The sequence below is a fragment of the Aquarana catesbeiana genome, linkage group LG02 (genome assembly GCF_042186555.1).
Source record: "Aquarana catesbeiana isolate 2022-GZ linkage group LG02, ASM4218655v1, whole genome shotgun sequence".
In the NCBI taxonomy this organism is placed as follows: domain Eukaryota; kingdom Metazoa; phylum Chordata; class Amphibia; order Anura; family Ranidae; genus Aquarana; species Aquarana catesbeiana.
This window is the reverse complement of record NC_133325.1, coordinates 776,995,349-777,023,205: the sequence shown is the minus strand read 5'-3', so window position 1 is coordinate 777,023,205 and position 27,857 is coordinate 776,995,349. Positions and strand designations below refer to the sequence as shown.

General features: G+C 45.5%; 2 protein-coding genes across 2 annotated transcripts in view; both read right to left on the bottom strand.

Annotated features, from left to right (window-relative positions):
* LOC141129377 (beta-1,4-galactosyltransferase 4-like) overlaps positions 1 to 27,857 on the bottom strand; it is a gene marked incomplete in the record, with an annotated part of 270,467 nt that overhangs the window by 178,127 nt on the left and 64,483 nt on the right.
* Positions 1 to 27,857, bottom strand: part of LOC141129378 (beta-1,4-galactosyltransferase 4-like) — a 60,360-nt gene that overhangs the window by 3,805 nt on the left and 28,698 nt on the right. The window contains exons 4-5 of the mRNA XM_073617386.1: positions 9,405 to 9,527; positions 840 to 944 (exon numbers count right to left, since the gene is read on the bottom strand). Coding sequence (XP_073473487.1) covers positions 840 to 944; positions 9,405 to 9,527 — 228 coding nt within the window. The remainder of the gene's footprint in view (positions 1 to 839; positions 945 to 9,404; positions 9,528 to 27,857) is intronic.

Here is a 27,857-nt window from a genome sequence, read left to right as displayed (position 1 = left end):
CGGAAGTGATGTCATGACGTCTCTCCAGTCCTCCAAAGCCATGGAGGCGATCAAAGATGATCTGGTCTTTGTTCACCTCTGTGACCAGCCGGCCTCACTGTCGGATCGTTTCTAAGGAGCGCCGGTGAAAGCGGTAAGCCCAAGAGACGCCGGCTTTGGAAAGCAGTTCAGCAACTAATGAGTCGCTTGGACCCCTTTCAGAAGAAAGCCAACCACTGGCTAAAAAAAAAAAAAAATACAGGAGGTTAAGACTGTCTGATACCTTCAGCGATAACCCCAGTAAACCACTTGCAAACCGCAGCATATATATACGTATTGTGCAATTGGTTAAAATGAATGACATCTGAAATTCTCGTTGCGCAATTTGTCATTTTAGCAGAGCCTTTTTAAGTTTGATTTCAAAACGCCCAGGTGTGAATGCAGCCTAAGGCCCGCTCGCGATTTTGTGTGCCCAATTTTCACGCGATTCAGCTTTTTCGAGCATAGAGCAGCCCATTCACGTGAACAGGCTGCCTATGTGCGTTTGCTGCGGCAGAGAACCTTGGGGACCAAATTTTGGTCTGGAACCACGTGCCTTTTGCCTTGATTCTCGAAAAGTTTTGTCGCGCGACAATCGTGGCAAAATCGCAGGATAAATGGTACCCAAATTTGCGTTTTGCACAATTTGGAATCGCAGACAGAACCGCACTTATTCCACCCAGGATTCCAAATCGCCCGATTGCGAATGTGGCCTAATGCAGACGTAGGACGGGGACCACGGAATGTAATGATTGGCTGGAACACTCAGACGGGATAACGATGTCTGAGTATATAAAGGTTACAATGTATCTCCATCTCACCTCCTGCTGTTGACTTCGTTTCCGGAGTCCCTGGTGTGGAAGACCATGGTGTACCGGGCGATCTCCGGGGGTGGCCGGACCACCATCATCTTATTATAGGACACCCTGGAAATAAACATGAACGATGGGTTTAAATAATGACCTAAAAGAACAACTACGCGCATATCATACCACCAGCCATTTACATTGTCACCAAAAAGTAACACCTCCAGGTATTTATTACAGAGGTCACAGCTAGAAGGATGGCACCATCTTTGTTCCGGCATCATGGAGAGTCACCATTTACTTCCCGGACTGAGATGCAGGCTCAGAGATGCAAATCCTGGTGTCTGTGCAGTTCCTGACTGTTTACAAATGCCTGACTCACTCAGATCTGCCTCTGCTGCAGGACCCCACCTGCAAATTTACAATATTGCCGTCTGATCACTGGAGGGAAGACACACTTCCTCCTGCCTGCAGCAGACTGATTACATCATCTAAGCCTAGGCAAAGTAACTGGAGCTTAAAGTAGAACTATAAGCAAAACCTTTTTTTTTTTTTTCATGTTGGAGTAAGGAAGGGTTATAACCCCTCATTTTTGTTCTGCCATCTGTGTCCCATTGGGGTAATTTACATTTACTTCCTATCCCATAGCCAAACAGGAAGTGGGAAGAAATCCCTGGAAATTAGGGGAATCCATTTTACCAACCTTAACCTCCCTGGCGGTATGATCATGTCTGATTTTTGAATGTCAAAGCGGTACAATGGAAATTTGTTGTTTTATATTGTAGGCCTGTAATTCTTAGAAATAAAGCCGCGTACACATGGGCAGACTTTTCATCCGACTTTTGACAAACTTCCGACGGACTTTTTAACGAACGGACTTGCCTACACACGATCACACCAAAGTCCCACGGATTCGTACGTGATGATGTATGACCGGACTAAAATAAGGAAGTTGATAGCCAGTAGCCAATAGCCTAGCGTTGTTTTTTTGTCCGTCGGACTAGCATGCAGACGAGCGGATTTCTGGGTCCGGCGGAGTTCCGATGTAAAGATTTGAAGCCTGTTCCAAATCTAAGGTCCGTCAGATTTTCGACAGAAAAAGTCAGCTGAAGGTCCGATGAAGCCCACACGCGATCGGATTGTCCGCCAGACTCGGTCCGTCGGACCAGTCCGATAGAAAAGTCTGCTCGTGTGTACGCTGCATAACACACTTAAAGCTGTCCAAACAAAAGTCTGGTAGACATTCCGGGTATGAAAAAGTTTGAAACACGAAATCATAAATTATAATATAATAAATAACTATAAATAATTCTAAAAAATAATAGTATAATACTAAAAAATGTTATTCAATAATGTAATTGTAGCACCCTGATGTTTAGGAAGGGTTGCTAGTAAATTTACCTGCCAGGTATTGTTGCCTTGGCCAATTGATAGGAGATCAATTGATTCCACCCTAATTCTGGAGTTGCTGCACTTCTCTCCTCTCTTCTCGCTAGATGGCCGGGTATCTGATGGCATCAGATAAGACAAGGACATTGCAAGGACAGATTAGGAATAGATAGGGTTATCTCAGCCAATGGGCAGGGATCTTCTTGGGTCCCTTGGCCGGCTGGATGCCTTTCCCTGCATGGCTGTCTACCTATAGAAGTCTCGGAGTCTGACAATTAACATTGCAACAACTAAAGTGTGTCCTGGCCCTAAACCCTCTCTCCCACAGAAAATAAATCTCTTTGCATTCAAGAAGTTCCTGGCGCCCATGAATCTACCTTGAATTACACCCACCATGCCTTGTAACCTACTCTACACAGAAGGACGTCAGCTATCCCTGACTCTGGAGGTTCTCATTAGGCTTCTGGAGACCTTGCTACATCATCAAATCAAAAACACTCAAATTTGTCCAAACAAGGGTGCAGTATTACTAGTCACTGTAATACAAGACACTGCATATTGGTTTAGTAAACATCCCGGGTATGAAAAATTTTGAAACATGGGACTGCACGAAGTCCGATGTCACAATCAGGACAATGGAAAGCGTCCCTCTACGTCAAAAAGCGGTTTTAGACCAGCTAGAAAACAGCGATAGTGAATTAGTATTACTTGCAGAATTGAACAATAGTGATTCGTGGGGAAATTCGTCATCAGACACTGAAAGCGACGACAGCGGCGATTTTGCGACTGAGTTCAGTGCTGCGCGATCCGTACTGCATTCAATAGAGCACCAAGTTCACACATCACTGGGCTCAGTCGCAGAATCATCGCTGTCGCCACTTTCAGTGTCTGATGACAAGTCTTGGGGGTACTTATTTGCCTATTTTGAAAAAGTATTCATAGCTTGTCATGTTACAACCAAAAACATAAATGTATTTTTTGGGATTTTATGTGCTAGACCAACACAAAGTGGCACATAATTGTGAAGTGAAGGGAAAATGATAAATTGTTTTAAGTTTTTTTTACAAATAAATATCTGAAAAGTGTGGGGTACATTTGTATTCAGCCCCCTAAAATCTGGGAGAACCAATTGCCTTCAGAAGTCACCTAATTATAAAATAGAGTCCACCTGTGTGTAATTTAATCTCAGTATAAATACAGCTGTTCTGTGAGACCCTCAGAGGTTTGTTAGAGACCCTTAGTGAACAAACAGCATCATGAAGGACAAGGAACACACCAGACAGGTCAGGGATAAAGTTGTGGAGAAGTTTAAAGTAGGGTTTCATTAGACATGTGCATGCCGGAAATTTTCGTTTCATTTCGGAAGCATTCGTTAATTGAAGAATTTCATTTCACCGTATTCATTATGTTGAACCGATTCATTTTTTTGGAATTTGTTTCCAATGCGCTTCTGGAAGAATGGTCAAACATTCCCATAGACACACTCCTAAACCTTGTGGACAGCCTTCCCAGAAGAGTTGAAGCTGTTATAGCTGCAAAGGGTCGGCCAACTCAATATTGAACCCTACGGAGTAATGCCCCGTACACACGGTCGGATTTTCCAATGGACAATGTCCGATCGGAGCGTGTTGTCGGAAATTCCGAGCGTGTGTGGGCTCCATTGGACATTTTCCATCGGATTTTCCGACACACAAAGTTGGACAGCAGGAGATAAAATTTTCCGACAACAAAATCCGATCGCGTCAATTCCGACCGTGTGTGGCCTGTTCCGACGCACAAAGTGCCACGCATGCTCAGAAAGAAATTCCGAGACGGGACCCGCTCGTTCTGGTAAACTTAGCGTTCGCAATGGATACAGCACTTTCGTCACGCTGCAATGTTAAAAATGGTTTAATACAGCGCACTCTATTCTTCTTTATAATGTGACAAGAATTAAGTAGTTTTGCTGCTCATATTCACACACACTTCTCACAAACTTCTTTTGTTACTATTTATCGGGATTCCCTCAATATCTTTTGATTTCTCACATCTGACAACATATTTTTGTATATTTTATTTTTTTTTTTGCCTTTAATGTAGATTCTTTTTTTGTATTTCTCTTTTTTTTTTTTTTTTGGTGATTTTGATTTGTACTCCCGAAAATGTTTGTGTGTTTTTTGTGACAAGTTCCCACAACACCATTGATATGTTGTTTTATTTAATCTGTAGGAGATTGTTTGGTGTTGTTGTCCCTTGTTAATTTCACATTTTATGTTAGAAATGTACCTGAATCGTCACCAACAAACTGTCCTTTTTGGATGAAAACACACACAGGAGAGTAGAATTTCCCTAAAAAAATTTTATTAAGGGGTCACAACTATAAACAAAGAGGGAGGCAACGCTGGAGAAACTGCAGAAGTGGGTGAAGCCTTGGACCCCCAGGGCAGACATCAATTATTTAAAAGCAAAATTGGTGGCCTGAGGAGTCCATATCTAAGGGAGGGCAGTCTGCTCCAGAAGTCCCAGAGATCCGGAAAGCAGCAGATGACATCTGTGTCCCCAGGCTGTGGTCATACGAGAGACTGCAGCTTTTGTCAGACCAGACTGAACCCAGGGCAATCACTTTGGTCTTCCTTCCACGCTTCCTTACAGGCTTTGGTTGTGGTGGTGGAGTTGTGGCAGCAGGAGGAGGAGGAGGAGGAGGAGGATTGTCGATCTCAATGACATCCGTCTTGGGTGTCAGTTCCTCACTCTCCCCCTTACGTAGGGCTTTATAAATCAGGTCCTCAGAGATCTTGCGTTGGCCTTCCTGCATGCCCTGCAATTTGGTGGCAGCCATGCAGGCAAAGGCCTCCTCAGGACTGGGGAAGGCTCTGAGGGACGCAGAAGCCTCCTGGATCAGCCTGTATGCTGAATCCTGCACAGGACTGGGAGTGGCCTTCCTGGCCCTTTTGTATGGCAGGTGGAGGGGAGGAACCTGAGACTCAGTCAGGCTGCGACTGGTCCCAGGCTTCTCTTGGCTGACACTTATTCCCGCCTCCTCCTGGCTGACACTAATCCCCGCCTCCTCCTGGCTGACACTAATCCCCGCCTCCTCCTGGCTGCCACATTCCACAGTCTCCTCCTGGCTGAGGTCTTCCTGTGTATGAAAAAGGGACATAGTTTTAGTATTTTTTACATCAATCACACACAATTTTCACCTCCTGACTGCTGCAAATTGAATGTTAACAAATATAACAGACTATCCTTCTGAGCCCAGCGTTTTGCATTCTTGTCCCAATTTTGGGTGCCCACTACTGTCTATTGATATGTAAAACACTTTATTTAATCAGCAATTAGTGATCAATAACATCTATTAAACATCATTTATTTATTGCCCAGAAATCTGTAGAAGAATGCTATACCTGACTCCAGCTGGGCTCCTCCACTTCTTCCTGGCTGGAAGGCCCGGGTTGGACATCGGAAGCCTCAGCTGGTATGGATGGAAGCGTGGAAGGAAGAGTGGAGAGGGATTCCCTGACTTCAGTGTGGTCTGACAGAAATCGCAGTCTCTCATAGTACCACAGCCTGGGGACATAAACATCATCTGCTGCAGCTCCGGACCTCTGGGAATCTGTGACCTTCTTGCGCTCCCTAAGATAAGTGCTCCTCAGGCCACCAATTTTAGCTTTTAAATAAGGGATGGTTGCTGTGGGGACCACCGGCTTCACCAACTCCAGCAGTTTCTCCAGCGCTGCCTGCCTCTTCTGTTTATGGTTATAGTGGGGGTGTCTCACCTGCCACAGACAGGGCAGCTCCCTGTACTTGTCAATAAACAGGGGCAGGAAATTGTGGTCGTTGAACCCATCCATTTTCTCTGCAAGACACAACAGAAGACAAACCCTAATGTCAGGCCAAACTCCCCTAATCAATATAGGCTTCCATTTCGAAGCAGTATAGGCCCAAGTTTAGATCCTACCTTCGTTAGCACGATCGGCGCCTCCGATGCTCCTTCCTCCGCTCACAGATCGTACGTAAGACGCGCGCGTGTTACGATTTCTACACACTGCGCATGCGTATAACTCCGCCCGCCCCTGACGTTCTTTCTAGTCTATTCCCCGCCCCTTTTCGTTCGGCGCAGTGGGGGAAGAGCACATGGCGGATAGACAGCAGGATCGTGCTAACTGTAGCAACGAGGAGGAGGAGGAGGAGGGAAGTTCGGAGCCTGAAACGTCCCGATCCAGAAGGAGATTAAAGGACTCAAATATGTCCTTTGGGGAGATGTTGGAGATGGTGGACATCCTGAAGAAGGCCGACTATGATGGAAAGTATGGGCCTTACCCCAACCCCAATGTCCGAAAGGCCAAGATCATGGCGAAAGTGGTCAGGAGTCTGCACCGGAAATTCGGGGTACGACGATCGAAAGATCAGCTCAGGAAGCGGTGGTCGGACCTGAAATTACGAGAACATGAGCAGTACAGAAAGATCCGGAGAGTGCTGCAAAAAAGTAAGTATTTGTGCTGTGTTCCTATTCTTTTTGGGTTTATTACGTTCGTGCTGCTCCATGTGCTTTTAGGAACTGTTATACAGTTTATAAAATGGTAACTTTCATGTTCATGGGCACATTATTCGTTCGGATCACACATTTTTATTTCGGACTATAAAATACCATTGTTTAGGCCATATGCATTTGGCCACCATTTTGACGCCCTATACTTGGCTTCAAAGAATAGGGTTGTGTAGATGGCTTTGTTACTAGAATGAAATGCAAACTAGATTGTGTGTAAGGAGAGGACACTGAGCAGCTGTTTTCACATCTGGACACTGGAGCACTAGTGTGGGACAAAAGAACACCATTTTTATTAGGGGGGCCACACAGGTGCTCCAGTGTATACTATAGGGGGGGCTACATCTGTGAAGCTTGTACCAAACAGGTAAAGTATTGCAGCTTGACAAAGGGCATTAAAAAAGCTACATCTTGGAACTCGGCTAAAATAGATCATTGTACCCCACTTCCAAGCAATGTTTCATCTTTATAGTTCTGACATTAAATATCTGTGTGCTAATTATACCAATTTTGTTTTACAAAAGGGGAGAAATGACTCGGAGGACACCCCTCATCCGAGGAGACCAGAGACCCCCCACCTCTGGAAGAAGGTGAAATCCCCCCAACACAAGAAGAGCAGGAGGAAGAAGACGTGGTGGAACTAGTCACCACAACAGGTGAGTGTCTGCGACCACAGGCTCAGATAAGAGATGGATGGCGGCATTTTTTTGGAAACCTAATTTATTTCGGGGTTCCTCTCTTTTTAGGTGATCGTGAGGTTGTGGATCCAGATCCTTTCACATCCGAAAGTGCCCAGATCCTGAGCGGGGAGATCATGGGGTGTAATTTACAATTGGAAATCATCAAGCAAAACATCAATGATGTTATTCCAAAATATAAAAACATCATTGATGTTTTGGGGCGAGTTTAAAGCCCCTCCAAATCACTTTCTTCTTTTGTGTGCTACAATGTGCGAAATGTTTTTGTGATTTTTCCCAAAGCTAAATTTGGAGGATGCACACAGTGTGTCAACATGTGCTATCTGCCATCACGGGAGATCAATGGACGCATTTTGGGGGTGCAAACCCTTCCTCAATAATAAAGTCGCGGTGAGGAAGGGCTTGCTCCCCCAAAACACGTCCCTTGATCCTCCGTGATGGCAGATAGCACATGTTGACATTGTGAAATTTGTGTGCATCTTCCAAATTTGGCTTTTCCTGGGGTGATTTCCCCCCATCTAAACACTATATCAAACACAGTTCCTAAATACTCATGTCTGATATTGCCTTCAAGTTCTACCAAATGTGAACTTTGTAAGATCAAGATTTGTGTCTTTCTTGTGGGTTTTACACAGGCCTGTTTTCTATAAAATGCACATTTTGATTTTGGATAATGACACCACAAAAATTGTTATACAACAAACATGTTGGTTTGTCAGAAAAACCTTTGGTAAATGCACATGTGATTGTGCAGGTATTAAAAAGATTGTTCATCAAGAATGTGTGGATTATTGTCTCAACGCTACAACACTTTTGGGGTGATGTAATTGTTGTTTTATTAGAAAATGGGGGTAATTTCCTAAGGGCAAATCCACTTTGCACTACAAGTGCAGTTTCAGTGCAGTTGCAAGTGCACTTGTAGTGAAAAGTGTCTTTGCATTTAGTAAATAACAGCCAACAGTGCTTTGTATAAGGTTACACAATCACGACATTTTCTGGACTCCACACATTTCTGTCAGGGTCAGCTCAAACAAACACAAGCAGTAAATGTCCACAAAGAAGAGCCTGGGGGGAGATGCCTGTTGAGAACTTAAGGTCCTGCAGGCTTCTCCCTGTGGCCAAATACCGCAGGGTAGCGACCAACCTCTGCTCCGGAGTGATGGCTTGCCTCATGCAGGTATCCTGCCTGCTAATATAAGGGGTCGGCAAAGCCAACAAACGGTGAAACACGGGGTCCGTCATCCTGAGAAAGTTTCTGAAATCACCAGGATTATTCTCACGGATCTCACAGAGCAAAGGCATATGAGAGAACTGGTCACGCTGAAGCAACCAATTCTTGGTCCATGAACTCCTCCCCACCCTGTTCATGGACTGGACTTGTGTCAAGGTCAGGACCCCAACACCAAGCCCCCGCACAGCACGAACTCTACGAGGAGTACGCATACGAAACATGGCTAGAAAACGGTCGGCTGCACAAGCACAAACTGAACGGCAGAAAACGATCTGAAAGCCACGAGTCTGAAAAAGCGCGAATCGTCTCTCACCAAACTTTTACTAACACAAGATTAGCAAAAGGAGCCCAAAGGGTGCTTGGTTCTGAATCGGCCTTTTCTAGTCTCGTCGTACGTGGTGTACGTGACCGCGTGGTTGTCGATCGGAAATTCCGACAACTTTGTGCGACCGTGTGTAGGCAAAACAAGTTTGAGCCAACATCCGTCGGAAAAAATCCTAGGATTTTGTTGTCGGAATGTCCGAACAAAGTCCGACCGTGTGTACGCCCTATAAGACTGGGATGCCGTTAAAGTTCAAAGGCAGGTGTCCTAATACTTTTGATAATATAGTATAAGTTTACTGGGGCTTGTGAAAGTGAAATTGTGTTGAGGAAAGTACTGATAAAAGGTCAACGAGTTGCATCATACGGTGGTACAGCAAGAACATTGCAGCTCCAGGGCTGAAAATTTTCCTTACCTGAGCCATAGGTCGTCATCCTCACCTCCCCAGCCCCAGTAATTGTTTGAATAACCGTTCACCTGGGCAAACTGGTTACTGGTCATGGCAGTCACACCTCCGAAATAGCCTTTATACAGCAACCTGCCGGTGAAGAGAAACATGAGTCAGAGAGGATGGAATGCAGCACATTCTCATAAGAGAATGGATATAAAATAACTCCACAAAAACATATGAACTGTACTGGCACAAACGTAAATATGGTGATGGGCACTTTACACAAGGAGGTGGTAGATCTAAAGCAGCTTGGAAGCAGGCACACAACACGGGTGATCCAGCTTTAAAAACACCTTTTAAACCCAATATCAAGGGAAATCCCCCTTTGTTCACTCCCACTACTATCCAAACTCTCACTCCTGTACAAACAGGAGAGATTCACTCTGGCAACAATGTCCCCACTACTCAAACACAAGCACAGGCACATGTAACGATCAACACCACATGGTGTGGTCCACTTGACATACCCACGGATGAGACTGAACCTATAATTGCTAAAAAAAAAATGTCTTTTTTAGTGGATCAAACTCCGGATCCCAGCAAAACCGTTCAGACAAATATAAAAAAACTACATGACACGAACTCAGACCGAACAAACAACCTAGAGGTGTTCAATCTTTCACCAATTTCTCTGTCCCAACCTGAGTTGGAAGTTCTTTCCCTTGGTTTGGGATTTTGCCCCCGAGAAGGACTTTGATGTTTTTGAAACCATCAAGGATATCAACCTTAACAAGACTCATGACCACTCATTAAAATTAGAGGAAAAGAGGTTTAACCGTAAACTACGTAGAGGGTTCTTTACTGTAAGAGCGGCAAGGATGTGGAATTCCCTTCCACAGGCGGTGGTCTCAGCGGGGGGGGGGCATCGATAGTTTCAAGAAACTATTAGATAAGCACCTGAATGACCACAACATACAGGGATATACAATGTAATACTGACATATAATCACACACACATAGGTTGGACTTGATGGACTTGTGTCTTTTTTCAACCTCACCTACTATGTAACTATGTAACCTTTTTGCCAGAAAGCTGCTTCTAAAAGGGATCCATCATAAAAAAAGGACTGGATGGCCAAATTTGATTGGTCCCGGTATGAAAGGCAGTACTTTAAAGCCCTGAATTACTCAAGGAGAGCGATGCTTCAGAGGAGGTTGAGAGTCTCCGGCCTCTTGCATAGTTGTAGCCAGGTACCTTATTATATTCAATTGATGGTTTATACCATTCACATTTATACTTAGGTACACGTTGTTATACTCTACATATGGTTTGTGCGCTTGCACTGCTTGTCACTAACACCATCACCACCACAGCACACCTTTACTGTTTTGTCTCACAGTCCCTATTTTCTTTCCCACACACACCTTCCAACCAGCATTTGTTTTCTCTTACATGTTTTTTAATTTAATTTAATTTTACATTTATTTGCATGTCACACACTCTCCCTATTCACTTTTTCACTATATTTTCTTACCTTCACACCTTCACATAAACAACCACTCAACAAATATTCATTTCATTAGCTTTTCCTTTCCACGCAACACTATACTATTGTCCTAACAACATACACGCACATCAACAAATAACAAAAACAAATCATTACAATAAAATATGAACATATTAATACCAAAATAATTACTTGGAACCTGATCGGCATTAATGATAAACCCTTAATAAGATCTTCATAAAGGAGACATACATTGATAATAAATATTCGGAATCTATTCGATATCTTGTAATATGTTAGGACCTTTTCAGAATCCCCTCTTGATGTATTGTTATCATTGGGAATTTGCTGCAGGTGTTGGCCTCCCTTACCCTCTGAGGGCGTATCGGATTGAGCCTTTTACACCTTTGGGATATGGATGGTTATGGACCAGGGATCATCCAACGGTTTTTAAAATTCTGGTCAGGGCATCTCTCTTTTCACCTTTCAACGGTAACTATACCTTGTATGTATGAATTTAAGACCCCTTTCACACTGAGCCGCCCGGGCGTCAGCGGTAAAGCGGCGCTATTTTTAGCGCCGCTTTACTGACGTTTTAGCGGCGCTATTCGGCCCATAGCGGGGCGGTTTTAACCCCCGTTAGCGGCTGAAAAGGGGTTAAATCAGCCCACAAAACACCGCTGCAGCGGCGCTTTGCCGGCGGTATAGCAACGCTGCCCCATTGTTTTCAATGGGGAGGAGCAATTATGGAGCGGGGTATTCACCGCTCCTACACCGCTGCAAAGCAGCTGCTGGCAGGACTTTTTGTGACGCCCTGCCAGCGCAGTGCCCCAGTGTGAAAGCACTCAGGGCTTTCACACTGGGTTTGCAGCTGAGGCTTTTTTCAGGCGCTATTTTTAGCGCTGTAGCGCCTGAAAAACGCCTCACTGTGAAAGGGGTCTAATACATGTCGCAATGTCTTTTTGATATTTGAGATACTAAATATATCTCTTTATAGCAAACCAACCCCCTAAAGAAGAACACATGGGTTGAAACGCGTTGGGGCATCATCACAACAGACCAATGATATGTGATGTTGTAATGTTGTGTTTGCATTTCTGTAATGTGGAATGTTTTTTTGTTAACCCCTAACCAGAGTCTAATTTTTTTTTAACGGCAACATGCCATTGACCTTCACATGTTCCCCAATAAAATAGTTTTATATAATTCTTTGAATTTTCCTGTATTGCTGCTTTAAAGCCCCCTGGGGGAACCTTCCCATATTACAGTAATATATTAGCGTTTGTTTTACAAACCACAGAGGACATGCAAGCTTTACAAACCCAGGAAGGCTCTAAAAATAATCTTACACGTGCCCAAAAACAAGCAATAAAGGGTCTCAAAGATAGATCTGAACTGGTAATAAAGCCATCGGATAAAGGAGGAAACGTGGTAGTCATGACGATGGACCAATATTCCCAAATGTGCCAACATATCCTTAAGAACACTGAGTGGTACAGAGAAGTTCCGCAGGGTAAATTGGTGAAAGCCCAACAAGAGTTCTATCAATTGCTCAATCAAGCATATAATCAAGGCACTATCCCTAAAACCACTTGGGAATTCTAGAAAATAGATTGGCCACGAACCTCTACCTTTTATTCATTACTCAAAGTTCATAAAAATCTCATGAAACCACTGGGTAGACCCATAGTTTCTGGGGCGAGGTAGTCTAATGGAAAATGTCAGCATATTAGTTGACACGCATTTATGCACTTGTGTTCTGTCCCTGCCTTCTTATATGAAGAACACAATCCACCTTTTACAGATCATTGATGATACCCATGTTCCTCCTGGAGTGTGGTTGGTAGTTGTAGATGTTGAAGCATTGCACAGTAGCATACCGCACAACACGGGAGTCTCGATGGTTAGGTCTTTACAAGAAAGAAGTACTAATCAAAAATCATACAGTGAGTTTGTTGTTGCGCTCCTTAAAGTGGTGTTACACCCAAAAAAAAAAAATTCATGAATGTGCCTAAAAAAATTAAAAAAAAAAATTTGGAGAAAAATTTTTTTTTACTCACCTCTAAATGGCTGTTGCTAGGGGGTCCCTTGTAGTCTGCCTCCTGCAGTGCCTGGGCTCTTGACATCAATTCCCCCCCGGCGCAGGAAGGGCTCAGCTCTGCCCCCTCCCTCTTGTCAATCACCTGGGACACGTGACAGGTCCCAGATGATTGCGCGGCCAATCACGGCGCGCGGTGCCGCTCGTGCATACGCAGTGGGTGCCTGGCTGTGAAGCTACAGCCGGGCGCCCACAGTTACAATGCCGGTGCCGCTGAACGGAGGGGGAGACGAGCGGGGCTTCGATTCCCCGCATCGCTGGACCCAGGGACAGGAAAGTGTCCGATTATTAAAAGTCAGCAGCTGCAGTATTTGTAGCTGCTGACTTTTAATTTTTTTTATAATGGGAACATAACTTTAAGTTCATTTTGCACAACATTTTTTTTCTTTTTGGTGATTTCTACTACCTCAAGATGCAGGGAATGGCGATGTGGACCTCCTGCGCCCCATCATACACTAACGTGTACCTGGGGGGGTGGGGTGGGAATGCCAAATCATGAGTAATGAGGCTCTCTCTATGTACCTGTGCCACATTCTATCATGGCACAGGTACATAGATGATATTCTCATACTCCGGGATGGATCTAGGGAGTTACTCAGTGCCTTCATTCAAACACTGAACACAAATGACACAAATGACATGCAGTCAGGAAACTATTTCTTTCCTGGATGTTGAGGTATTCATTAAGACAGATATGACACTGGGAACCACCCTTTTCCATAAGCCAACAGCAGGCAATACTATTCTGAGAGTGAATAGTAGGGATGAGCTTCGTGTTCGAGTCGAACCCATGTTCGACTCGAACATCGGCTGTTCGATCGTTCGTCGAACTGCGAACGATATGGGCCGTTCGCGCCAAATTCGTGTGGCGCGTCACGGCCCATAATTCACTGCGGCATCGCAGTGCATTGCTTGCTGATGATTGGCCAAGCATGCACTATGACCCGCATGCTTGGCCAATCACAGCGCCGCCTTAACAGAGAGCCGTAATTGGCCAAAGCCAAGGAGGCTTTGGCCAATTATGGCTCAGGGGATTTAGTACACGCCCCACACTATATAAGGCCGCCTGCACGGCGGCCCTGTGCAGTGTGTTCCGGTGTGCTGAGAAATAGAGAGAGAGAGAGACAGTGTCATTTCATTTGAGTTAGCTAGATTAGGCAGGACAGTCAGTCAGTTAGCTGCACTTAAAGTGTATTGTCTATATATATGCATTCCAGGTGTTGCATATATATATATATATATACACTGTATTCAGTTTAGCTAGATCCGTTCCTGTTATCTTCTAGACTATTTACATTTAGTGCAGTGCGTCCTGCTCACAGTGTTCAGCTAGATCCGTTCCTGTTATCTTCTTACTGACAGGCAGGCTTGTCTTGTTACAGTATTTTGAAGAAAATTACTGGTGTTCTTTTGATCCTATTAGTACCACAGTCAGGCAGCTAGACTATTGACATTTAGTGCAGTGCATCCTGCTCACAGTGTTCAGCTAGATCCGTTCCTGTTCTCTTCTTACTGACAGGCAGGCTTGTCTTGTTACAGTATATAAAGCCACCTGAAGAAAATTACTGGTGTTCTTTTGATCCTATTAGTACCACAGTCAGGCAGCTAGACTATTTACATTTAGTGCAGAGCGTCCTGCTCACAGTGTTCTGCTAAACCTACAAGTTAGTGGGGTGCGTCCTGCTCACAGTGTTCAGCTAGATCCGTTTCTGTTATCTTCTTACTGACAGGCAGGCTTGTCTTGTTACAGTAAATACAGCTACCTGAAGAAAATTGCTTGTGTTCTTTTGATCCTATTAGTACCACAGTCAGGCAGCTAGACTATTTACAGTTAGTGCAGTGCGTCCTGCTCACAGTGTTCTGCTAAACCTACAAGTTAGTGGGGTGCGTCCTGCTCACAGTGTTCAGCTAAACCTACAAGTTAGTGGGGTGCGTCCACCTCACAGTGTTCAGCTAAACCTACAAGCTAGTGGGGTGCGTCCTGCTCACAGTGTTCAGCTAGATCCGTTTCTGTTATCTTCTTACTGACAGGCAGGCTTGTCTTGTTACAGTAAATACAGCTACCTGAAGAAAATTGCTTGTGTTCTTTTGATCCTATTAGTACCACAGTCAGGCAGCTAGACTATTTACAGTTAGTGCAGTGCGTCCTGCTCACAGTGTTCTGCTAAACCTACAAGTTAGTGGGGTGCGTCCTGCTCACAGTGTTCAGCTAAACCTACAAGTTAGTGGGGTGCGTCCACCTCACAGTGTTCAGCTAAACCTACAAGTTAGTGGGGTGCGTCCTGCTCACAGTGTTCAGCTAGATCCGTTTCTGTTATCTTCTTACTGACAGGCAGGCTTGTCTTGTTACAGTAAATACAGCTACCTGAAGAAAATTGCTGGTGTTCTTTTGATCCTATTAGTACCACAGTCAGGCAGCTAGACTATTTACAGTTAGTGCAGTGCGTCCTGCTCACAGTGTTCTGCTAAACCTACAAGTTAGTGGGGTGCGTCCTGCTCACAGTGTTCAGCTAAACCTACAAGTTAGTGGGGTGCGTCCACCTCACAGTGTTCAGCTAAACCTACAAGCTAGTGGGGTGCGTCCTGCTCACAGTGTTCAGCTAGATCCGTTTCTGTTATCTTCTTACTGACAGGCAGGCTTGTCTTGTTACAGTAAATACAGCTACCTGAAGAAAATTGCTGGTGTTCTTTTGATCCTATTAGTACCACAGTCAGGCAGCTAGACTATTTACAGTTAGTGCAGTGCGTCCTGCTCACAGTGTTCAGCTAAACCTACAAGTTAGTGGGGTGCGTCCACCTCACAGTGTTCAGCTAAAGCTACCTGTAGAAGGTTGGTGGTGTTCTCATACTACAGGCAGGCAGTTGATTTTGCTAGCTGCAGTATCTGTACATATATATATATATATATATATATATATATATATATATATATCCCAGCTTAGTGCAGCTACAGGCCATTAGTATGTCTGGCCAAGGCCAAGAAGGAGAGGCAGACAGTCACAAGCCAATAAGAGAGGGCAAGCAGGCTCTGTGTCTAGTGCTGGTCGTGGAGACGGTGCATCCTCATCAGCACGTGGCCATGGGACACGCTTGGCCTTTTTTTCGGCAGCTGGCCATGTTGAGCCGCAACATGCGGAAGACTTGGTCGAGTGGATGACCAAGCCGTCCTCATCCTCCTCATCCTCTCTCACCCATGCCCAGGGTACTTTGTCTGGCAAAGCAGCGGCCTCTTCCCTCGGCTCAATGTCATCAGTGACTCCTTCCCTAGCCCCACCATGTCCTCCTGAGGAGTCCCTCGAACTGTTTGACCACAGTGTTGGGTACATGCTCCAGGAGGATGCCCAGCGTTTGGAAGGCTCTGATGATGATACTGAGCTCGATGAAGGCAGTAACATGAGCACGGACAGAGGGGGTGCCCAAGAAGGACAGCAATCTGGCAGTCATGCTCCCCCTGCTGCAGCATACTGCCAGGTTTGCTCCAGTGATAAGGAGGGAGGGGATGATGAGGTCACTGACTCAACGTGGGTGCCTGATAGGAGAGAGGAGGAGGAGGAGGAGGCGGCACATCACCAACGAGGCAGGATGCCCTCCAGGGGCCAGCCTAAGGGCAGCACATTGACTGCATCACACCCCAAAGCTCCACATGTGCAGGGCGCTGCAGTCTCTGCGCGTTATTCAAAAAGTTCTTTGGTGTGGGCCTTTTTTGAGACGAGTGCATCAGATCACACCGCTGCTATTTGCAACATATGTCTCAAGCGTATCTCGCGTGGCCAAAACATCTCCCGCTTGGGTACCACATGCTTGACCAGACATATGTTGACCTGCCATGCAGTTCGTTGGCAAGCGTATCTAAAAGACCCACACCAAAGAACAAAGAGGACCTCTCCTTGCTCCTCATCAGCTGAGATTTCCAACCCCACTAGACCTTCAGTCCTCTCTGAGACCTGCACTGAGAGGAATGAAGGTGTAGAATTAGGTGTGTCACAGCCAAGTACTTGTGGGCAATATGATTTTGGTACACCGACGTCAGATTGTACCAGGCAAATTTCCCTGCCCCAGCTGCTGCACCGCCGAAAGAAGTTTGCTCCCAGCCATCCACATGCCCAGCGGTTGAATGCTAGCTTGGCAAAATTGCTAGCACTTCAACTGCTGCCTTTTCAGTTGGTAGACTCTGCCCCCTTCCGTGAGTTTGTGGAATGTGCGGTTCCTCAGTGGCAGGTACCCAAACGCCACTTTTTCTCACGGAAGGCGATTCCGGCTCTCTACCAGCATGTGGAAGGCAATGTCCATGCCTCCCTGGACAGGGCGGTCAGCGGTAAGGTGCATATTACCGCTGACTCATGGTCCAGCAGGCATGGACAGGGACGTTACCTAAGTTTCACGGCGCATTGGGTGACTCTGCTGGCAGCTGGGAAGGATGCAGGACAAGGTGCAGTAGTGTTGGAGGTTGTTCCGCCACCACGCCTCCAAAATGCTAATGATTGTGACACACCTCTCTCCTCCACCCCCTCCTCTTCTTCTTCCTCCATGGCTTCTTCCTCGGAACCAGCGGTGCTCCGTAGTCGTTCAAGGGGCTACGCAAGTACGCAGGCCAAAAGATGCCATGCGGTGCTTGAGCTGGTGTGCTTGGGGGACAGGAGCCACACTGGGGCAGAGGTTCTGTCAGCTCTGCAGGGGCAGGTTCAGAGGTGGTTGACGCCACGCCAACTTAAGGCAGGAATGGTGGTTTGCGACAATGGCACCAACCTCCTCTCTGCCCTCCGACAGGGACAAATGACCCATGCGCCCTGTTTGGCTCACGTCCTTAACTTGGTGGTGCAGCGGTTCTTGGGCAGGTACCCGGGCTTACAGGATGTCCTGAGGCAGGCCAGGAAAGTCTGTGTGGATTTCCGCCGGTCATATAATGCCAGTGCTCGGCTGACGGACCTCCAAAAGGAGTTTAACCTGCCCAAGAACCGCCTAATCTGTGACATGCCCACCAGGTGGAACTCAATGTTGGCCATGCTGCAGCGGCTGCACACGCAGCAGAGGGCCATCAATGAGTACCTGTGCGACTATGGCACCAGGACAGGGTCAGGGGAGCTTGGTTTTTTTTCCCCACGCCAGTGGGCCATGATCAGGGATGCATGCACTGTCCTGTCACTATTTGAGGAGGCCACGAGGATGGTGAGCAGTGACAGTGCATGCATCAGTGACACTGTCCCCCTTGTCCACCTGTTGGAGCACACGCTGTGTGGAATAATGGACAGGGCACTTGAGGCAGAACAGAGGCAGGAAGAGGAGGACTTCCTTAGCTCTCAAGGCCCCCTTTATCCAGACAGTGTTCCTGCGTGCCCGCCGATCACACAGGAAGAGGACGAGGAGGAGGAGGAGGAGGAGGAAGATTGTGTCAGTATGGAGGTGGAGCCTGGCACTCAGCATCAGCAGCAGTCTTTAAGGGATCAGTCCCAAGAAACACATGGACTTGTACGTGGCTGGGAGGAGGTGGCTGCGGACCATGTCGTCCTTAGTGACCCAGAGGACTCCGGACCGAATGCCTCAGCAAACCTACGCTGCATGGCCTCCCTGATCCTGCAAAGCCTGCGTAAGGATCCTCGTATTCGTGGTATCAAGGAGAAGGACCAATACTGGCTGGCAACCCTCCTTGATCCACGTTACAAGGGTAAGGTTGCGGACCTTATCTTGCCATTGCAGAGGGAGCAGAGGATGAAACATCTTCGGGAGGCCTTGCAGAAAGGTCTGTGCAACGCGTTCCCAGAGACTGGGAGGTTACAAACTCCTGTTTCTGGACAACGTGTTGCTGAGGCTTCGGTCAGTCAAAGAAGGAGCGGTGGAGAAGGTGGCTGTCTGACCGATGCGTTCAGACAATTTTTTGGTCCGCAGCCCCAAGGTATGATCGGTTCCAGCAACCATCGCCAGCATCTGTTTTACATGGTGCAGGAATACCTAGGGGCAAGATCAGACTTGGACACCTTTCCCACTGAAAATCCTCTGGGTTACTGGGTCTTGAGGATGGATCACTGGCCAGAGCTTGCACAGTATGCAATTGAGCTACTGGCCTGTCCTGCATCCAGCGTTCTTTCGGAACGCACATTCAGTGCTGCTGGAGGCGTGGTAACCGATCACAGGGTGCGTCTGTCCACTGACTCGGTCGATCGACTGACCTTCATAAAAATGAATCAGTCTTGGATCACCACCAGCTACCAAGCACCTGATTCTGATGTAACCGAATATTTTTTTTTGAAATCTCAGATCCCTTCAAAGACTGCCTATGCTGATGCTGAGTGACTATCCCTGAGTAATTATCCTCTTCCTCCTCAATCATCACGCTGATAGCTTGTAAGAACATTTTTGGTTCTGGGCGCCACCACCAGTGCCTAAGGTACAATTTTTCAGCCCCTGTTTAACAGGGGCGTGTAATTACAATTTTTGATGTAATACTTTGCAGCAGGGCTCGTTCCTGCGTTCCAACTAGAGTGTCTGTGAGGGGTTGCAGTGTTGTGGCACCAGCACCAGTGCCTAAGGCTCATTTTTTCTGCCCCTGTTTAACAGGGGCGTGTAATTACAATTTTTGATGCAATACTTTGCAGCAGGGCTCGTTCCTGCGTTCCAACTAGAGTGTCTGTGAGGGGTTGCAGTGTTGTGGCACCAGCACCAGTGCCTAAGGCCCAATTTTTCAGCCCTTGTTTAACAGGGGCGTGTAATTACAATTTTTGATGCAATACTTTGCAGCAGGACTCGTTCCTGCGTTCCAACTAGAGTGTCTGTGAGGGGTTGCAGTGTTGTGGCACCAGCACCAGTGCCTAAGGCCTAATTTTTCAGCTCCTGTTCAACAGGGGCATGTAATTACAATTCTTGATCTAATATTTCACAGCAGGGCCCTGTGAGGGCTTACAGTGTTGCGGCCACAGCAACACCTAAGGCCCAAATTTCTGCTGAGTATATAGGGCAGGACCCTACTTACAAACGACTCCTACTTGCAAACGGAAGGAGACAACAGGAAGTGAGATGAAATCTACCCCTAGGAAGGGAAATTCTCTCCTGTAAGAGTTAATATGGGAAAAACATTTCTCCTTTCCACTGATGCTTTCCAATCCATTGGGACAAAAAGTGAGGTGAAATCTTCTGAAGAGGAGGAAAAACAGCAAAACAAATGTCACAGAGGTGATAACCCTTCCCTATGTTTTCCAAAAAGCTTAAAAAAGATTTTTTGGCTGGAGCTAAACACGTTAACCACTTAAGGACCAGCCTCGTTTTGGATTTTAGGTGTTTACATGTTTAAAACAGGTTTTTCTGCTAGAAAATTACTTAGAACCCCCAAACATTATATATGGTTTTTCTTCTAACACCCTAGAGAATTCAATGGCGGTCATTGCAATACTTTTTTTTGCACCGTATTTGCGCAGCGGTCTTATAAACGCACTTTTTTTGGAAAAAATTCACTTTTTTGAATAAAAAAATAAAACAACAGTAAAGTTATCCCAATTTTTTTTATATTGTGAAATATAATGTTACGCCAAGTAAATTGATACCCAACATGTCATGCTTGAAAATTGCGCACGCTCGTGGAATGGCGTCAAACTTTTACCCTCAAAAATCTCCATAGGCGACTTTTAAAAAATTCTACAGGTTGCATATTTTGCACTACAGAGGAGGTCTAGGGCTAGAATTATTGCTCTCACTCTACCGGTCGCGGCGATACCTCACATGTGTGGTTTGACCACCGTTTTCATATGCGGGCGCTACTCGCGTATGCGTTCGCTTCTGCGCGCGAGCTCGTTGGGACAGGGGGATTTTAAATTTTTTTTTTTATTATTATTTATTTTACAATATTTTATTTATTTTTACACTCTTTAAAAAAAAAAATTGTGTCACTTTTATTCCTATTACAAGGAATGTAAACATCCCTTGTAATAGAAAAAAGCATGGCAGGACCTCTTAAATATGAGATCTGGGGTCAAAAAGACCTCAGATCTCATATTTACACTAAAATGCAATAAAAAAAAAAAAAAAGTCATTTAGAAAAATGACATTTGAAAAAATATGCCTTTAAGAGGCGTGGACGGAAGTGACGTTTTGACGTCGCTTCCGCCCAGCAGTGTCATGGAAACGAGTGAGCGCCATCTTGGCCTCACTCGTCTCCAGACAAACCACTGAGCAGGACGCGATCGCCTCTGCCGCTACCGACGGCTCCGGTAAGCGGCGGAGGGCACCGGATCGTGGCGGGAGGGGGGGGGCCCCTCTCCCGCCACCGATAAAAGTGATCTCGCGGCGAATCCGCCGCAGGGACCACTTTTATCTGAAAGCCGGCCGCCGCACGAAAACGGGGATACCGGGGTTATGGCAGCTAACTGCTGCCATAACAACTATATCCCCGTTCAAAATTAGGACGTACATAGTCGTGCGGCGGTCGGGAAGTGGTTAAAAATGTACCCGTTCAAAATTACAAAGAGATTCTACTTAACAACAAACCTACAGTCCCTGTCTTGTTTGCACCGCCTGTATACTGCTGTTCAGAGTATATAGGGCCTGGTGGCCCCACACCTTTCCTTATTTTAATTTGGGTGTGGGGTTCCCCTTAATATCCATACAAGACCCAAAGGGCCTGGTAATGGACTGGGGGGTACCCATGCCGTTTGTCTCACTGATTTTCATCCATATTGCTAGGACCCGACATTACATTAAACCCGCAAGCAGTTTTAAATGAGATTTTTTCCTTTAAAAATGACATTTTGTGCAGGGACTGTTCTAAACATGGGAAACACGCGTCACTTTACAGGCATACTATAGACACCCCTCAGGTACGATATTTAAAGGAATATTTCACTTTTTTTTTTTTACTTTAAGCATCATTAAAATCACTGCTCCCGAAAAAACGTCCGTTTTTAAAAGTTTTTTTTGCATTGATACATGTCCCCTGGGGTAGGACCCGGGTCCCCAAACCCTTTTTAGGACAATACCATGCAAATTAGTTTTTAAAATGAGCACTTTTGATTTCGAACGTTCGAGTCCCATAGACGTCAATGGGGTTCTAACGTTCATGCGAACTTTCAGTCCGTTCGCAGGTTCTGGTGCGAACCGAACCGGGGGGTGTTCGGCTCATCCCTAGTGAATAGTGGACATCCAACCAGTCTGGTCAAGTCCATTCCTTATGGACAGTACTTGCGCATCAAGCGCAATTGTTCATCACAGGGGGATTTCCAGCAAAAAGCCAGTGAACTCAAGGACAGACTGTTAGCTCAAGGGTATTCCAAAAAGACCTTGAAAAAAGTATATCATAGAGCGAATGGTAGGGATAGAGAGGGGCTCAATATGGGGTCAATTGGTACAGAGTCACTTTAACAGTGAAGGCAGACATTGCAAATGCAAATATCCCAGAACACATAAGTGTGGCCGTTGTTCGTGCTGCCAATTTTTGTGGCCGGGGAAGACACATACTTTACCAAACGGTGAAATACATCAGGCCAAACAGGTCACAAGCTGCCAGACAATGGGTATCGTCTATCTTATGACATGTGTATGCAGCTACTATGTCGGCAAGACTAAACGTAATTTCTTGCAACAGATCTATGAGCATGTATCCGCTATCAAGGGGGGGTGTGATATCACGTCTCCTATTGGAAGACATGGAAGATGGAAACATAATAAGACTCCTCACAGTGTTAGATTCTTTGCCCTTGAACGGATACATACGGACATACGAGGAGGCGTCTGGTATCGCCTGATCCTACAAAGGGAGGCCAAATGGATTCACCACTTGGGGGCAACACAGTCACCAGGTTTGAATGATGCGATACGTTTCAAACCTTTTTTTATAAAATTTTCATTAGCCTTCTCCTGCTACTTGCTTACTTGACCTCCTGACACTTATATGTACATCCTTAGTTTGAGTGATCTAGTGTAGTTCTACCGATGGGGGACTGTTGCAAGAGCTGTATATGCAATAAACTACGAGGAGGGGTCGAGGGATAGATGTGGAGAGGGGGTAAGGAAGGGTTATATGTCATGCTTTTTTGTTTCAATATATGTTGAATCTTTTTTGAATATGTTTATGACTGAATTTATATGATGTAAATTATAGGCCTGCCAATGTGTTTGATGAGTGGGGATCCATTTTGGATTGGATTACAGTGAGGTCCCCTGGTTGGGCCACATAGCGTGCCAGGAATGGTGGACACATCTGCGCTTTCATAGATGGGCCCTCATCTCTCCTTGTGGCCTTGGTTATCTGGGTCTGCCACTTGGAGAATGGGTGGCGCTGTCTCTCAAGGAGGGGCGGGATCCTTGGGCGGTCTCCTGCCACCGGCGGTTTCTAATTGGCTGACATGCGGGTGATGCATGTTTGCTCCCACAGCGTACCAGTTGGCTGAGAGTCCTGTGACGTTGCAACCACTGTCCACTACCTATGACGCAATGCCCACGCATGCGCGGTGCGTCATTTACGGCATAATGGTGCCAAGCTTGATTTTCCCACCTGGAGATGAAAGCTGGCATCCCAGCACGCTCGTAGGTAGGCCCCCGCCCCCAGCAATATTTAGGATTCCTCACTGCATGTGGGGTAGAGGAGTCATTTGATTTTGGCCCAAGGGAACGCCACGCCAGGGCCCCCTTTCTACCATCCCGCATTATACCTCTCACATCTGAATACATCTAACACAAGGCTAGCAGATCTAACACCATCAATTTTGGTTAAGTGTTTGAAATTGGACGTACGTAAATGTACCTTCTACCCTGGTATACGTTAGACTTTTTATATGAGGGCTTTATAAGGCTTGTGGGTAATTTCCCTGCTACTGCTAATAACCATATGCAGTAAGAGCGATTTACTGCTAATACGTTGGATTGAAAGGGGTCTGAAGTGAAATTGGGCAAAAGTGAACTGGGTTAAAATAGTGAAGGCTTCCACGGGTAACTGCTGATTGGTTGGTTGGAGAGATGGATGGTTGAAGACAAGAATAAAAATTTGGATAAGGTTGTGATCAAAGAGAGGAAAAGGGGTGTTGGAGAAGTTGCAAGGCATGCAGAGGTGGGAGAAGAGAAGATCAATGGTATTGCCATCAGAGTAGTAGTGTGTGTCCAATGTATTAGGTAAACAAAATAAGGTCAGGTTAAAAGTGGATTTTCAGCCTCAAAAAATGTAATTCTCTTCTGCACCCCTCCTCCGGTCCTCTACATGATTAGCAAGTGTTTTTTTTTTACTCTAATTTATTTGCTTTTATTTTTTATTTATTTATTATTTATTTATTATTTATTTATTTAATTAATTATTTTTATTTATTTATTTTTTCTAAACAAAGGGCCAGTTTAGGGGCTTTAGGCACCATCTTTGGTGTCAGTGAGAGCAATTGTGCCCCATTGTTGGCATCATTGAATGGGAAGAATCAATCAATCAATTGCAGCCACTGTGCCCATCAAACACATCCCCTGTGCACATCAAACGCTGCCACTGTGCCCATCAAATGCTGCCACTGTGCCCATCAAAAGTTGCCCCGCACCTACCCTTATCTTGGTGACGGGTCAGGCAGCGGGTGACAGCGGTGAGCTGTGGGACCTTGCAGCGGGTCAGACATTGGCTCCTGTGTCCTCCATGCGTCTCCTCCCCTCCTTCCGATAGGCATCCAATTGCAGCACCTGTCCTTTCAGCCAATCAGGTGACGGGTATCAGACCCACGCTACCTGATTGGTGGAGAGGCGGTTCAGTGTTAGAAAAGTGAATATTCATTCGCATTTCTAACACACCTGGGTGGACTCCAAGCACAATGCTTTGTGCTCCGAGTTCACCTTTTTGAAGCCTATTAGAGCGTATGGCTCTTAACAGGTGCTTCAAAAATACACCCCCGCTGCTGTAATTCAGGTGCCCTGCGTCCGAAAAGGGGCCGGACGCCTGAATAGGGGGTGGCGGCGGCGGCCATGGATAGATTCATGCATAGAATGAATCTGTCCATTAGTCATAGAGGGGGTGGCGTGACAGAGGGGGCAGCACCCGTGCGCCCTTAATGGACGCACAGCCACTGGTGTGGGGAATTATGCCCCATTGTTGGTGAAATATTGACCCAGGGCTGGATAAAAGCAAGCAAAGGGCCGCATCTGGCCCCCCAAGCCGCAGTTTGGAGACCACTGTCCTAGGAGAATGACGTGCACTGTACTCCCTTTGACTCATGGGATATGCATGTCACATATCCCAAGAGGCATAGCCTTTCATTAAGGAAAGGAGGAGAGAATGGGCCTATTGGCGCGTCATTGGTAGGCACGCCGGCTGAACCTGGAAAAGCCAGCAGCCTATTGACATCACAGGATAACATGGCAGTGCGAGACTGGGCGCTGCCAGACGAGAAGAGGATCTCAACTGGGCAACGCTGGATCTGCTGGGTGGGTGAGTATATAAAATGTGCCGATCTCACCATCAGGTAAGCAGCGGTTTAAAAAAAAAAATTGGGGGGGGGGTTAAGCTCCTCTTTAAAAAGTTAAGAGGTAGCTGGGGTGTTAGAGTAAACAGAAATGTTAAAGCCATCAGAAATCTTAGTGGGTGAATATAACAGGGGAGAGAAAGGTAATAAGGCAGAGAAGTCATGTAAGCATGACACCAGTATAGGGAGATAAATAATAGTAATCCTTAGAGAAACTGAAGAAAAAAAGACAAATACAGTGAGCCTCATAAGAGGAGATGGATAGGGAGACAGATAAAGGAAGAACTTTAAAAGAACTTTGTGAATACAGAAGGATGTCACTTTCACCTCCACTGAAGGCCATCAAGGGAGAGGGCAGTTGGGAGAGGCTGAATAAGATTCCCAAAGCCAAGTTTCAGGAACAGCAAGTAGGTTAAAGGATTTGGAGATAAAAAGGTCATGGACAGAGGTGAGATTGTTGAAGACTGAGCAGACATTGTGGAGGGCCCATGAGATGGCAAGCCAGAAGAAGGGGAGTGCTGGATGTGGGGGTGAAGGACAGCAGAGGGCCAGGATTATGGTAAATACAGCACAGAAGTGTGGCGGGGTCAAAGCGTTTTATATAACTTTACATAGAGTTTGTAACTAAAATAAATACTGTTTCAATGGTTTTCCTTAACAGTGGATGACGACAATCCTCCTTCAACATAAAACTCAGTAAATAGACTCGCCTATTTTCATTAGTAATAAAATTAAAAGTAATTGACATACATATCACGATAAAATAAAGAGAAGATTTTTTTCATTTGAAGTGTATGAAAACCCCAACAATGAACTCTTATTTGCTCCCTTCTGATCTGTTAAAGCCCAGGAGCTATCGCGGACAGAGGCAGGTAGGTGGTGGGTTCAACTTCTCACTACTGTAAAAGTGATTATCCCCCAGGAATCGATTTTACCGAGCAGCCAATTGCCGGCTGAAAAATAATGATACCGAGCTCATGGGTGCAGCTGCGGCCATGGGCTTGGTTTTAACCATTTGAAATCCAGGACGGTTTAAACCAGCCTCAGGACAGTAAATGGTAAAGCCCTATTTGTCCCTGAAAAAAGATGCATAATTTGTTAGGATAGAGTGCCAACGCTAAAAGGTATAATGTGCGGCGTGCAGAACTGAGACAGCGCTGAAACAAAAAGAAAAAGGCACTCTTGCCTCAAGAAGAGTTAACTGTTAGGGAGTAAAATATCGATTAATCTCACTGTCACTGTACCAGGGTGCGAGAAGCCTGCCAGAGTTTACAGAAGCGTGTATTGATTCTATTGTCTTCCATCCAAAGAGAAATATTTTGCCCCATTGTCCTGGCCAGTCATCCGTTGTTATGTAAACCGATGACTAGGCTATTCCACAACCTGATCCTGAAGACACAGCTGTGAAAAGGTCCTGTGTGCAAAGGCCCAGGTGATGCTGTGTTTCTTCAATACCTGTAGTCTTGTAAATTCCAAAAGGTCCTGGGACTTTAAATGAGGCACATTACATATAGAAATTGTAATAAATGTACACGATTGAAAATTCATAGTTCCGTGAATAGCAACAGTCAAAAAAAAAAACTGTTAAAAATAATGAACTGATTAACAATATGTAATAGATGAATATGATAACAGTAGAAATTCATTCCAAATCATAAAATAGTTTTAACATATGATGTACAAATTATAATACATGTTGGTAAGTCATATTGTATCCAAAAGCTCATTGCATCCAATAACTCGACGCGTTTCGTGGCTCATGACCACTCTTCAGGAGTAGATGCAAGATACATGTCTGTAAAATGGATTAATAACAGAATAATAATATCAAATAATTCAAATGAATATATCCCCAAAGGTAACGAATAACCCTAATACTTACAAATCAACTCCAAGTAAAATCAAACAAAACACATGGCTAAAGGCCCTAGAAAGCTGTAGTCTTGGGGAAGAAATATAAACCCAAAAGCAAACATTTATTATATTGCAGCTTACCACTTCTTAGAGGTGATGGCTGCATTAGTTTTCTTTTTTAGGCTTTCTTTCTTCTATTTTCATCTGGTGATCTGGCCAGTAAGTCTGTTGTTTTTCAAAAGAACAAGCTCTCCAGCAGAATGTATCATATGAGAGACAAACCATTTAACACTGGCAGGAGTGCTTACAATGTACAGCTGTAAGAAGAAGACTACTGCATGCGTATGCTCATAATTCTGAGCATAGGCTCACTGCAAAACAGGCATTGGCACACACACATAAACGTATTAGCGTGCGCACAAAGGGCAACATGCATGCACACACATGCAAACATGCATGCCTGCCACTGACATTGGCACCGATCAGCCTATTTAAACTTGATAGATTACTGAGTGGTCTTCTGCTAGTTACTGCCCTGAACTTGTGCTCTGACTCTGCTCCTGGCCTACATTCAGGGGCGAGCTGGGCTGGGGTGCAGGGTGGCAATTGC